Raw genomic sequence first — 15,242 nt, forward strand, 5'->3', positions numbered from 1 at the left:
TGTCAGTCACCATCAACAGCACGCCCCCTTTGGTGAGACACTCCGAGCGAAGGAAAGTCCTTCGCTCGCCGGGTCTCGCGCATGCGCACGACGGAGCTCCCTCCGTCGTGCGCATGCGCAGTGGGGAACATCGACCCACTTGCGAGCGTACTGCCACTCGCGAGTGGGTCTGAATGACCCCCTAAATACTGTATTATACATTTGATAAGCAAAGGACAAAACACCTGACTATTGATTTTCACATATAACAGCAAGACTGGCTCTGGCAGGTGTTTTAACTTAAAGAGCTATGTAAGGGAGATAGAGCAGTCACTATTAAAGCAATGGTACATGGACCTGGAGCAATCAGCTAGTACCTTACTATGCTCCATGTATTGCCTAAAAATGTTAAAAAGACACAGAGCCTGATTCAGGACGGACGCTAATGTGATCGCAGCTGCGATTTCATACGCATCGCAGCTGTGAAAATATGCTAATGGTTGCAAAGCCGAGCATAAGGAAGCCCACTGCTGCCTTCTTATATGTGTACGACGTCGGCGTTCAAACTGACACTCTCCAAAAACGTAGCGGCTCTATAAAAATATTGTGGACTTGATTCAGAGGTTTCCGCAACATTCTGCAACTTTATTCTAATGCCGCAACCGATTCTCAATCTACTGAGAAGCCCACTTGGCGCGTACTAAGACCCACCATCGTTGCACAATCAGTTACACCAGCCCTATTGCATTTGAAATCTCACTGTCTGAACATGGCCTCCTGTGTAAGTGTAAATGCGTTATTTTGCCGCAGAAACTGTCAGCGGCAAGCTCACATCTTGCTAGTTACCACCCTGTTACCTCCCAAGAACGTCAACTGAAATCCAGGGCTATTGCTCCAAAAAGTAGATTTATGTGCTTACCTGTTAAATCCTTTTCTTCGATTCCATAGGGCACACAGGCTCTATGCTGGGTATAGGTTGGTGGGATGGAGTCTAGGCACCACACAGTTAACTTTGTTCATCACAGCCCAGGCTCCCCCCTTCCCCTATACCCCACCCCAGCCACAGGCACCTTAGTTAAGTTAACAAGCCTAATGCCAGGAGCGAGAAGGAAGATCGGCACGTACTCAGGTCCAAATACACAAGAAATGTGAACTGGGAAACCATAAGCAGAGCAAAGCCCCGCAAGCCAGGTGCGTCAGGGTGGGAGCACTGTGTCCCCTATGGAATCAAAGAAAAGGATTTAACAGGTAAGCACATAAATATCCTTTTCTTCTTCCTCCATAGAGGACACAGGCTCTACGCCCAAAAGCCGTATCAGTGGAGGCGAAGGTGTCAAAGGAATAGAACTTCAGGAACGTATTGGCAGAGGACCAAGTGGCCGCCTTACACAGCTGTTCCGCAGAAGCACCACGCCGCACTGCCCACGAAGTTCCCACTGACCGGGTTGAATGAGCTCTCACCTCGGACAGTGCAGCATAAGTGTGGCGAATAGTCAAACGGATCCGTCTGGCCAGCAACTGCTTAGCAGCCGGGCCAGGCTCGTTTGAGAAAGTCATACAGGACAATGAGAGCATCTGTCTTACGCAAGTTCTTTGTCCTGTCCACAGAAATCTGGAGAGCCTGCACGACATCATAGAAGAATCCGGAACCTGGAAAGCAGAAACCACAATCTCTTGATTGATGTGAAACCTGGAAACAACTTTCGAAGGACAGCTCTGTCCTGGTGAAAGATTAGAAACAGGGAGCGACAAGACAATGCGCTCAAGAAGGAAGACAGTCTTCCAAGTAAGCCAACGAATGTCCACCGTGTACAAAGGCTCAAAAGGAGAAGACTGAAGGGCCCTAAGAACCAGGGACAAATTCCAAGGAGCCGCCGTCGGTACAAATGGATGTTGTACGTAGAGGATACCCTGAAGAAAGGTCAGAACATTAAGCAACAGTGCAATATGTCTCTGAAACAGAACAGAAAGGGCTGAAACCTGCATTTGTGAAGCAAGGTGGAGGCCCAAATCCAGCCCCGCCTGCAAAAAGGAGAGAACTCAAGAGAGTTGGAATGACCTGGGGTTAAGCTTCCTAGCCGAACACCAGTCAAAGTAAGTTGTCTAAACCAGACGATAGATTCTAGCTAAAGAGGGCTTACAGGCATTGAGCATAGTGTTAATGGCTGACCTGGAGAACCCCTTAGCTATCAAGAGCCACCCCATCAAAGCGAGACGGGCCAGATCTGGATGAAAGCATGGGCCCTAAGACAAAAGTTGTGGCCGCAGTGGAAGATGCAGAGGAGCGTGGTCTGAGAGGCCCTCAAGAGCCGCGTATTACTCCATTCGCGGCCAATCGGGAGCCACCAGGATCAACTTCAATTTGCGGAGAACCAGCGGAATCAGAGAGATTGGAGGGAAGATGTACAGGAGAAGGAAGGTCCACTGAACCGCCAGAGCGTCCACTAGAGATGCCGCCGGATCTCTGGTGCGAGAGCAGTACCTGTGTCGAGACGCCATCATGTCGATGTCCAGCAAGCCCCAGCGAAGAACCGAGAGCTGATAAACGTCCGGATGTAGGGCCCATTTGCCCATTTTCCAATTTTGCACTCCAGGAATGTAAACTGCCGACAGGGACGGAAGATACGTTTCCATCCATAGGAGAATGTGACTAACTTTCCTCATGGAAGCTCGACTGAGTGCCGCCTTGATGGTTTATGTTGGTGACAACCGTCGCTTTGTCGGACTGTACCAGAATCAGTATGTATTACCGCCGGCCATATGGTTACCGAATTACCGCCGGCTGTACGGTTCAAATCCCGACAGCGGAAGCCTGGCAGGCGTGAAGATCCCAACAGGGGATTTAAGTGAGTAATACTAACCCAACCCCCCCGACCCTAACCTCCCCCCGGGGGTGCCAAGCCCTAACCCCCCCCTTCCCCTACCATAAACCTCCCCCCGCTCGGCTGTCCACGCCCACCTTACCTTCGTTTGGTATGCTGGGTGTCGGGCTCCCGGTGTAGGGATAATGATAGGCGTCGGAATTTAGACGCCTATCATTATATCCCTGCCGGGATTAGACAGTCGGGAAGTGCCAACCGCCGGCTTCCTGACTGCATCCCACTGTACCAGGGCAGGGTGATTACGAAGAAGAGGCAAAGCCCAACACAGAGCCCTGTAAACCGATCTGATTTCCAGAATGTTGATCGGCAAGTGACTCTCTTGAGACGACCACTGACCCTGAAAAGTCTGCTGACAGGACACTGACCCCCACCCCCGAAGACTTGTGTCGGTGGTGAGGAGGACCCAGTCCTGAACCCAAAAGGGGACGTCCAGTGGTCAGATGGGACCCCTGGAGCCACCACAAGAGATCATTTGAGACCTGACTACCTTACCTAGGAGTCCTTTATGGTTGCCTTCCAAATTTAGGAAAAAAGAAGCCTGCCTCCCAAGCTGGTGTCCCCCAGGTGTCGTGCAGCAGGCTTGTCGGCTGGCTTAGCAACCGGGCATCTCTGGTAGACCGGGGTTGCTTTCCTGCTAGTTTAGAACCTTTGGCAGAGGAACCATGGGACCTAGAGAACGACAAGCCCTTGGCTTTACCCTGCGGATGATAGGAGCGGAAATTAGAAGATCGCGAGCTAGAAGCTGCCCCGGAATGAAGAAAAGCTGTCTTAGATGCTGCCACTATTTTATCCAATTCCGGACCAAAGAGAACATACCCCGAAAAGGGGAGCGCTTCAAGGGTATTATTAGAATCAGTATCCGCATGCAATGAACAAAGCCAGATGGCTCTTCTAGCCGACACTGAAGAGGCCGAAACCTTGGAAGTTAGTATACCTGTGTCTATAGCGGCTTCTTCAAGGTAAGTCGCCTTCCGGATATGCTCCATGAGAGACAAAAGATCATTCCTGTGGGTACCTGAAGGCCCTTTTCCAGGGCATCTGCCCAGCGACCGATGGCCTTGGGAACTCAGGCTGATGCAAGGGCCGGGCAAGCTACTGCACCCGCATTAGAGTAAATAGACTTAATGATCCTATGGATAGGAAGTTGGAAACTTTTCTTAAGTTATGCCGTGTTAGAAAGGTGGTATTCTTGACTAGGCGAACAACATGCACATCGACCGTAGGAGGAGACTCCCATTTAGCCCGATCGGCAGCCGGAAGAGGATTAAAGGAAGAAATGCTCTTAGAAACCAGGAAGCGCCTATTAGGATGGGGCCAAGCCTCCGCCAAAAGGTCCTCAAGCTGCGCTGAAGAAGGAAGTTCTGAAACTGCCTTTTTTTTTACGTTTAAAAACTGGCGCATTGGGCACAGGGGCTGGTTCCACATCCTTGATTAGGAAAACTGATTTAACTGCTTTGATCAAGGAAACGTCACCCTGAGGCTGGGAATGCTCCGGAATAGAAGAAGATTCCACATCAGATACGTCTTCCTCATGGTCGGAGGAAACATGAGTCTGATTCAATATCAGCCAAGGGTGTAGAGCTGTCCCTTTTAGAAGGTCTACGCTTAGAAGCGCAGTCCTTGTCCAGCATATGTTTGAAAGTCACCTGCACTTACCCCTGAACTGACTGCATAAAGGATTGCATCCAAGGAGATTCCATAGCAGAAGAGAGCCTATCAACTACCTGTAACATTACCTGGGATAACGAGGAAATCCAAACAGGGTCCTGACTAGCAGGCGCAGCTGAAGGAACCACTTGCTGTGAGGCTGTAAAACAGCGAACACAGAGACCATCGTGGTCCGGAACCTGTGAAGAAAACACAGCAGCACAAGCCCTACAATTACCCAGCATAGAAGCACCCACCTACTTGGGTGCTTTACCCCTGGAAAACATAGTACCAAATCCAATGAGGTCCCCACACACCAGAGCCAGGAACTGTGATGTGCCAATAAAGGTAGATAATTGAATGTAAATGCAACACAAATAGAAAAATAAGTGGGGCTATGTGCAGGGACTGAGATAATGCAAAGTACATTAAACAATCAAACACACAGAAAAATGTAATGCAATAAAGGAAGGCAATATGCACTCAACAAACTAGCCCCAAGAGGGGAGGAAGGCGCTATATATATCCTGACTGCTGAGGGCGAGGAACACAGGAAGACCAGGAGCCTGCACTCTCCAGAGACAAGGTGAAACTACAGGCACTTTGAAAATGGCTGCCCAGCATCTGTGAGAGAGGGAGAGAGGGAGAGAGAGGGAGGAGTGACCCTGGGACGGAATGCCTATTATGAGGAAGTGCCCAGGGGTGGGGGAGGAGCCAGCGGGGAGACCCTACCTCCTCCTTCTGGCATGCACCCCAGGGCAAATGGCTGCCTACATGCCCAGCTGCCCTGGTGGTCTAGTGGGGATGCGAAAAGGACCTAGGTCCCCACTGCCAGTGTCACACTGACCGGCGGTAAAAAGCTGTGGTCACGCGGCTTCCGGCTAGCAAGGAGCCACCTTACCTGTCCCCATGCTGCACCGGCTGTGGCTTGTGGCTCCATCCAGTGTCCGGAGCTCTGTCCGAAGACGCTGACCCAGTCGCCAGCGCTGTGGCCGCCAGCACTGGGGTGATGGAGCAGCAGTGCAGGCGTCCATCCAGGATGCCTAGCGCTGCATACTCAAAAAAGTAAAAGCAACAGTAAAAATAAATAAAAACTGCTAAAGCTGTCTACACTGCTTACACTGTGTGCCTAATGCTGCAGGCACCAACAAAAAAACTAAGGTGCCTGTGGCTGGAGGCGGGGTATAGGCGGAACCTGAGCTATGTCCAGACTCCATCCCGCCAATCTATACCCAGCGTAGAGCCTGTGTCCCCTATGGAGGAAGAAGAAATTCACTTAGCGGTAACCATCGGGACGCATGCGCAGTGCAACTCGGATGCATGAGCAGACAGAAAACATTGGCTGCTATCATGAGATATCGACACTGCATGCACCTCTGAATCAGGCCCTGTGTGTATGGAAATGATGTTTACAGCGATTATTAATCCAGCAACTCGCACATTATTAATATCATAGTATGAAATATTACAGAATGCAAGTTCCTAAATACATCTACTCATAATAAAAATACTTGCACCTCTCAAAACAGAATTCTTGATTAACTAATAAAGACATTGGGCCTGATTCAGAGCCGCTCGTAAGCGGCCGCTCGTTCGTTCCGAGCGATGTTAGCCCAACTGCGCATGCGTACGGATCGTTATACGCATGCGCTAACCAGTCAGTGCGGCCGAAATTCATGTGCTCGCAAAATAGCGAATGCCTGCTATTTTGAGTGACAGAAAGAGGCGTATGTGGGTGGTAACAGGGGAAGGTGCTTGAAAATGGGGAGTGGAAATCAGAACGCAGGCGTGCTTAAAGGTCAAAACAGGCGTTTTATGGGTGTGCATATTTAAAACAGCAGCGTCATTGACCACGTCACTGGGTTATTTTATAGTCAGAACTGCTCGCAAAATTGTGGTAGCAAACACCAACCCCAAGAATAGCGAGCAGTTCATACCCTTGTCGATGTACTCGATTAATCTAATAAATAGCGGACATGACGTAGGATGCGAGCGGCCAGGGGGCGTATCTTTCCAAAAAACGAACGCAAGTTTTGTTCGCTCGTTCAGACATAGAGGCGTGAACAGACCGCAAACAGCGAACGGTTCATTTGAATAGCCACCCCTTGTTTTAGAACGAACGACCGCAAATAGCGAGTGGCTCTGAATGAGGGCCATTGACCTAAATCACAGTAGTTCCTTTTCTGCACAATTTCAGGCCTTTGGCAATAAAGGACTATTTTTCTGTAAACAAACGGACCTACACAGAAAATCCAGTCAAGTGGTCCTGAAATAAAAGCATGTATGGACTTCTTTTTAATTTATTTCTCTCTTTAAAGAACCATGTTTGCGCTTTACAGTAAAATCATCACTGCACGGCAGCAAAGAGCGAATAGCTGTGAATATTCCCTCACCAGCTGTGACATAAATGTTATCATTATCCATGTGGGTGGGAGCTGAGAGCCTTGTAAATTATTTGTGGTAGCTCTTGAGAAAGTCAGTAGTTTGTAGGGCACATATTATTTCTGGTACTTTAAATAAACACATAAGTGGTAAGTGGGGACTACTTCACATATATTCATATACACAAATAACACTTTATTTTGGTAACTGTACTGGCAGAATGACTGAAAAATATATTAGCCGTAAAGAACACAAAATTTCCGGCTTACCGTTTATAACTGGTGTGTAAACAACAATCCCAGCCAAATTCGGGTCAGATACAGTTGTGTCGAGTATAAGGCCACCAACACTGAAAAGTAAGTTTTAATCATTAAATGAGAGAGAATGACTACCGTAGGTACCTAATCTTTTATTTAACACTCTGATTTCATTTACAAAATGCTAGGAGTTCAAATACCATGGTTTCTCTTCTGGGAATGGCTCAGTTTTTGTGACAAGCTATGCAGCCAGATGCAAGACTTCCTTTGTAGTCAGACGCATGGATGTGTCAGTGGCTGCAGGCCTCTACTTAATTAACAGCAAAGCCCAGAAACCCGGCGAAGTAACCGATAAGGTGGTGGGGAAGTAAGAACTTATAAAATGTGTCTTGCAGCTACTATTATACAACTTAGCATCTGAGCAAAATTAGATGGGTGGTCTCCCCTTCACTGCTTTCCACAAAAGACACATCCCACTGCTTTATCTAGACGGTTAAATAGCCTCGGTGTTGAATACAGAAAGATTTTTAACAATTTTCTGCTACTGTTATTTATCATTCAGCTATACTCCCAGGATTCACCCCTCTGTGTACTTTGGTGCAGTTAGTACAAGGTCATTGAGCTGGCTGTATAGCAGCATATTGAGCACAATTAGTACACGAGTCTGTACAAAACACAGAAGACTGCTATAAATCACTCAGACCTTTGAGGATTCAGGCCTGTCCTACACATTGCAGATGAATATATGATAGAAAAGCTCCATTCGCAGGAGTAAATGGAATGCCCACCCAAAATAAGATTCATTCTGTACAGTTTTCAGACAATTAGTACAAGGTCATTGAGTGTGCAGTACGTATATTAGCATTTTGAGTAACTTAATTGGGAGTCAGTAAGCCCCCTCTCAATGTGACACTGATAGATTTCAAGAGAGTTTAAGTCTGTGTCACTGGAGTCTTCTACAGTAGAATAAGTAGCAATTATTATGTAGCTGTCATTATTTTGGTTTACAAATCACTGCACTTTTTGCTGTATCTTATCTTGAAGACTATGAAAAACTACTGTATATTTATAGTCAGTTAACACATCAGTAAGCTGGATTTGAAAATTGGAGAAAGTCCAGCAAAAAGATGGCCTAAAAACATAAGTATAATGATGATGCCCATCTAGATTTCTAGAAAATACTGTATGGAACTCCCAGCACTCACAGGGAGAGTGGGTGACTCACAACCTCCATATTTTGTCTGTCTCATTGAAAGCAATTACCAATCGGTGTGAGGAGTTTGATTTATTTAGGATTGTGTAATAGGAGCTTTCTGAAATGTACTGTTTTGCAATTCCATAATTAAACTTCAGCAGAAAATATTATTCTTACTGTACACAAATGCAGAGGATTCAGCTTTTTCAAGTAGTGTTTTTACAGCTGATGGACCCCACTGAATGGGAAGCGGTCATCATGTCAATGTAGACAGTTCTGATGTCAACATTGTTGAAATGTCAACAGCTAACATGTTCATAATTGTGACATGGTAAATGTCGACAAGTGAAATGCTGACATTTTGCGAAATGGCAAAATTAGGTTTAGGGTTATGGACATAGGGTCTGATTCAGCGTGGAACGCTATTGCGATAGCGTACGCAGACGGCAGATTGTTGCGTACTGCACACGCGTATGCACCGCAGTGCGCAAGTTAGCATTGCGATCGCACTGTGATCACTCACGCAGATACAAAGCCATTGCAGATGGAAGGACGTCAGCATTTGGGGGTGGTGATGGGGGAGTAGTTGGAGAAACACAGGTGTGTCTGTCTGAATGCCGTTACATGGGCGTGCATAAATTAGCCACTGCGACGGCATAAGCAGCTTGTGTTATCACTGCGTGCAAAGAGGTTAGTAATTGCTGAGTAAGATCAGAGCTGCTGTAATTGTGTGTGAGGGGCCGATGTTACTCAATGTTCCCGATGTATATGCAGGATTGCAAGGTATTACAGCTGTGCAAAAGCGCTAGTGGGCATCTCTATGCTGGCTTTGGGCGTCTCTGTACTGGCTTTGTGGTTGCAGCCATTAGCATAATTTTGCAGCAGACCTGCGTGCGTAATCGTAGCTGCGATCGCAATAGCGATCAGTAATAAATCAAGCCCATATTTGCTGCCTCCACCGCAGTCTTTCAACATTAGACGCGATAACTGGAATATAAGCCGCAGCCACTGGATGAAAATTAGGTTTAAGGTACTGACCTCCACATCAGGCACATCTCAGACAATGTTAGCATGAAGACATTTCATCAGTGTCGACATGCTCAATGTCAACATGATGAATGTCGATACTCTAACTGTTGACAAAATATACTAAACCCTGCTGAATAACAGGCTAGCAAATGATTACTATTTAAGATTCAGGGCCTGATTCACTACGTACGCAACTGCAATTATACACGCAATCGGCTGATTGTTGCGTACTGCGCATGCATCAGAGTGCACATGCGAAAAACTAGCCATTGCGGTTGGGACTGCGACCGCAAAGACTGCGGAGACCCATAGCAGAGTGATTTATAGGAAGTGACGTTTGTGGGTGGTGACGGGGGATGCTCGGGAGAACGCAGACGTGCATAAATTAGCCACTGCGATGGCCTATGCAGCCTGAGGCCTGATAGCGTGAGATGAAGTTAGCAAGGTCAGTGCTTGTGCAAATGTGCTTGAATCTGTGATGCTACTCGATCGTTTTTGCAGTCTTGCTAAACATTACAGATGTGTGTAAGGTAAAGTGGGCGTCCTTAGGTAGGGCTGCATATGGCATTGCGATCGCAATGAATTAGCATTCTATCGTAGTTGAACTGTGTGCGTAATCGCTATTGCATCCGCAGTTGCTTTCCGTAGTGAATCAGGCCCTCAGTTTTCAGCTGAAAGTGTGCACCAAGGTGAGTTGCGATGTACAGTATAACCAATATGATTTAACCACTTACCTGACGCTGAGTGATTTTTAAAAAATAAACTGATTAGCTAGTTAAGTGATTAACTGCATCATTCTGCTGGGCTAGATTTTGTTGTTTTGTGGCATATAAACATTTGTTTAGCTAATAAAAATGAATGTGCAATTGAAAGAAACATTGTCTTGTCTACAGCAACCATTGTTTTTCTAACGGTCATTAGAGTAATGCAGTTTAAAAGATGAAGGCAAGTGTCTGGTTGCTATGGGCAACACAAGTTTTCTTGTACAATAATTTCATGAAATGTCCCATATTAGTCTGTTGACCAGAAAGTACACTGCATGTTCTTCCTACAATGCCAGCAATAACATGATGATTATCTGTACAAATGTATACAAAGAAATGAGCAGCAACACTCCACCTGCTAATTAGCATCGCAGTAATGACTGGCTCCCAGCCAGAGTGCAGAACAATTCTTGTTGCTGGATGTTTTGAAGCCACCACAATCCATATTGGGGTTAGTGCCAGGAAGAAAGATCCAACCAAAGGTGAGACAAAGGAATATGAATCTAGAAAACAGAAATATAATTAGAGACTGTTGAAAACAAAAAGCAACAATCTGTATGCAGGAACTGGAGTTTAATATTGCACTCATTTACTGCTCTATTGACTTAAGGAACAGACTCAACATACTACAACTTCCAGCCTCTAATCAGTAGGATTTGTGGTGGAGGTTGTCTGGGAAGGTCATTGGGGTAGAAGAGAGCCCACAATTGATACATGGGGAAAGGGGAATAGGAGAGAAAGCGGAGGGTTGTTTAAAATTACACTGACTTCCACGACAGTAGAAAATTTATAACAAGATGCCACCAGTACTAGAAAACAGATTGTTCTAAATTCAATAGGTTCCATTGAACTTTGTAAATGTTTTAATGTTCTTGTTTCTTTCTTATTCAATCATGTAGATGAACAGCAAAGGGACGTTGATTTTATTTTCTCCATTTACCAATGTAATCTATAAAGCAATACTATTCACAATTCTGCCGTCATAATTAAACACTTTAAGCTGCATACACACAGTACGATCTGAACCACCAACGACTTGAAAGATATCTTTCAGTGAAGTCATCCTGCCACATCTCTGAACAGGCAAAGTTGACAATATTGTGCAAGTTGGCCTGCATGCACGGACGATCATAGATATCGTTATCGTTCACGCGGGAACACACATCGTTGGTCGTTCACTGCATAAACATGAACGATTTGAACGATATCGTTATCGTTCATAGATATCGTCCCGTGTGTACGCACCTTTAGAGACCAACTCAGAAAGAAAAATGCAGATAAAACAAAACACTATGAGAAGACAGGACCAGGTGCTGTCATTGGAAGTAACATTTAATTTGCAAATAAATAGCAATTGTGACTCACAGATGTTACTTCTTCAGCAGAACAAAAAACAAATTTAACATGATGAGACAATTAAATGAAAGTGGTTAGTACATATCAGAGCGTGGAGCAGTTACTTCTGTATGTCATTAGCAGTAAAGTTACACAGGTAGTCAATATGTGACCTGCTTGGGGAGTGAGCATAGGTGTCTGCAGTGTGAGCTCATTCACAGATAATTATGATGCACCATTAATGTTTGACGTTGTCTGTGTCTAATCAATAATAATGCTCAGTTAAAGTGATGTATTCTCCAAAGAATTCAGTCTATGATCCATAAATAAACTTGGATGGCAGGCTACTTGAACAGATGACATTTGTCAAAGGGTTTTCATTCCAAACTTGAGACAAAAACTTTATATTCAATAGGGATATCATTTTTGTCTAGCAGGCAGCAATCACATTGACTGAGGCATATGGATAAAGAACCGCTAAAGTCACAGATTCAAACAAATTTCTGTGGATGATCCCAGGTTAAGTGCTATCCTGATCAGCGTTTTGATGCAGCTCTGTTAAATAAAAATATATTATCTCCCCAAACCATTGCCAACAGCTGAAGCTTCTCCCACATTTTTGGGACGGTGTCCTGATGAGATCTGGAAGTGTCAGTTGCCATGACACCACTGGCCTCGCCCCTGTGTATGATCATACCAATCCACACACTGAGGGCTTCATTCAGAGGCAACTGTACGGTCTACGACCGCACGGCCGCCTCAATGTTTGTCCAGTGCGCATGCGCACGAGGGAGCCGGGGAAGGCGGGCCAGGGGGGTGGCAGCCCAAACCGTTTGGGGGAGGCCCCACTGACATCACTAGTGATGTCAGTAGAGAGCTTCTGGCTCTGACAGAGCCAGAAGCTCTCCGGGGCTTACGACAAGTGAGACCCTACCCTAGGGTCTCATCGTAAGCCCCGATGGTCGCGATGGTCTGTGACCATCGCGACCATCACCCTAGCGATCGTTAGAGCTGTGGGTGTAAACCCACAGCCTAACGACTGAAACAGAGGCGGCCGGTCAGGATGCAAGCGGCCGCCCAGTTTCTGAGCGACCGCTTGCATCCTCCGACCGCCTCTGAATGAGGGCCTGAATTTCTGCAAAGCAAATCTGCCAAACTGTCACTCTCTGCTGTGTCGAGGACCACCTTCCTCCTAAAACTGCAACCTGATAGAGTAGTGAATATCGCATGGTACACTTGCTTATCATACTTGCTTACAGTGGCCACTGTGGGCGAATCACAATGAGATTACTCCGCCTCCTGTGGTGCAATTGCGGAAACTGTGGCATCATGCAGAAGGGGTGTGGCCACAATGATGCGAATCACTGAGAATGGTGTCATCACCCTCCCCATCATTGCATTAAGAAGTGGGCAGAATGTGGGAGGATGACCTGCTCTCCTTGGAGTCCATTGGAACTCCCGGCAATTCGGGAGGCTCCCAGATGTTTCTGGAGGGTAGGCAGGTATCCTTTTCATAAAGGTAATGTTCAACATCCACAATGCTAACAGGAGCAGAAGAGAAGCACCTTACTTAGGATCAGCTGAATACCATACAAATGTAAGTAATATTTTGTGACACTATAATTAAAATTTTGCCAATACCCCACCAACTAGCAGAATTCTGTGTGTTCCATATCTGCTGTTCTGAAATATTATCCCATTAGCAGATCATCTTCACTTATCAATTACAATCAGGAAGAGGAAGTGCACACGGCTGTGAGTAATTCATGCTAGTTACGCGTGGAAAGGTTTGCAGTGGGTGTGGAGAGTTGAGGAAAGGAAGAATACCACTTTCACACCTAAATCGCAGGTCTGAACCGCATCAATGTACACGGTTTGAAGCCGTGTCACAGCAGCTCAGACCCGGGTTATTCTTGGGTCGTCCCCTTTATACTACACCCGTGTCTGTCCTACTCATCACTCCCTTGAGGCGGGCCACTGCATCCACAGACAATCACCAGATTTTGAACTTAACCTAGGTTGAATAACATAGTTCCTCCCTTTCAGACAGCAGCTTATCTGGGTTGCGGACACGGGCACACAACCCGGGTTGACCCTTTCACACCAAGCAAGGATCTGGGCAATATCCTGGGTCAGAGGCTTGGTGTGAAAGGGGTATTAGATATGTTGTGTGCATTCCAATGAACCTGAGCAAATGTCACTGCAATGTAGCTGAACTGAACATTCTTCCTAATTACAATTTCATAATGTTACAATTTACAGACAAGAATAATGCTGGCTATACACTTGTGTGATTTTGGGCTGATTGCCCGATTTTCGACACGTCGTACGATGAATCGTGTTGAAACCGTGTAGCATTTAAGTAGGATAGGATGAGATACGCGCTCCCCGCTCGTAATACGTATCGTATGATCAGAAGTGCAGTCCATCATATCTATCGTAATCATATGCAGATCGTGTGTGTTAAAAAGCACCAAATTGTGCCATTGGGTCTGCCGGGGAGTTCAAGGGAAAACGTATGATGACTCGCATTAAACTACATCGTACTAGTGTATGGCCAGCATTAGGTGTCTATAGTTCTGAGTTTTCAAGTTTTCAGGACAGCTATTTACAAGTATTCCTGAAACAAACTCTGTGCAGCTAAGAAACAGTGGGAAAAAAATCCCACTTTCATAATATTAGTATTTAGTTTAAAACAAAAATTCACATTTTATTTAAAACAACAAGAAGATGGATCGTGCCTTGGCTAAGTATGGAGTAGGCAGCAGCTTGCTAGAGCTCCTGCCATTAATCCTGCATTTCTCCTGTTTCCCTGGTGGTACGTGCTTGAAATTTTCACCAAAGGTGCATGAGCGCTCCCTGCCCCTCCGGTGGTGATTTGTCCATGATGCTCAGGTGGGGTATTTACCAGCTCTGATGTTGTGGGCAGCCTCCTGATGTGCTGGTTGTCCAGGCTGTGGATGTCTCCTCTCCTAAGGGTAAATTTACCAAATTGCGGGTTTTTAGAAGTGGAGATGTTGCCATAACAACCAATCAGATTCTAGCTATTATCTTCTAGAAGGTGCTAGTTAAATGTTAAGTAGAATCTGATTGGTTGCTATGGGCAACATCTGCACTTCTAAAAACTCTCACTTTAGTAAATATACCCCCTGGTCCCTTTCCCTTCAGCTGACCTGTTCAGCTGGCAGATTTGACCACTGTAGTGCCTTTGTAGACTGCACAGATCTCTGGATTAACTGTGGTTGCTACTGGTAGACCCTATGTAGGGGATCGGTATGAAATACCCCCGGCGGTTCAAATCCTGACGCTGGAAGACCGGCAGTGAAGATCCTGACCGGTAAGCGTTTACTATTACTAATCTACCCCCCCAAGTGCCTAAACCTAACCCCCCCTTCCCCGCAGCCTAAACCTAAGTCTCCCGGGGGGGGTGCCTAATCCTAACCTCCCCCCGGGGGTGCCTAACCATAACACCCCCCTTACCCTAGCCTAACACTCCGGGGGGGGGGTGCCTAACCCTAAGTCCCCGCCGGGAGCCCCTAACCTAACCCTCCCCCCCGCGCGGCTGTCCGCTTCCGGCTTATCTTCGATCGGTATGTGTCGGGCGGCGGGCTCCCGGCGTAGGTAAAATAACAGGCGTCGTGATTTCTACGCCTGTCATTAGACCCCTGTCGGGATTAGACAGTCGGGAAGCCGGCGGTCGGCATTTCCACCATCGTCTTCCTGACTGCATCCCCTCTGTAGATGTGCTGTATTAGAAGACTGGATGCCTTTT

The 15,242-nt window shown here is 46.4% G+C and overlaps 1 protein-coding gene across 2 annotated transcripts in view; it reads right to left on the reverse strand.

Annotated features, from left to right (window-relative positions):
- The window catches only part of SLC41A2 (solute carrier family 41 member 2), a 160,217-nt gene that overhangs the window by 49,326 nt on the left and 95,649 nt on the right, over positions 1-15,242 (reverse strand). For both annotated transcript variants that reach the window (XM_088454350.1, XM_088454351.1), the window contains exons 7-8: positions 10,491-10,638; positions 7,160-7,239 (exon numbers count right to left, since the gene is read on the reverse strand). In XM_088454350.1, the coding sequence (XP_088310476.1) occupies positions 7,160-7,239; positions 10,491-10,638 (228 nt within the window). The remainder of the gene's footprint in view (positions 1-7,159; positions 7,240-10,490; positions 10,639-15,242) is intronic.

The sequence above is a fragment of the Taudactylus pleione genome, unplaced genomic scaffold (genome assembly GCF_031769625.1).
Source record: "Taudactylus pleione unplaced genomic scaffold, aTauple2 ptg000040l, whole genome shotgun sequence".
Classification (NCBI taxonomy): Eukaryota; Metazoa; Chordata; class Amphibia; order Anura; family Myobatrachidae; genus Taudactylus; species Taudactylus pleione.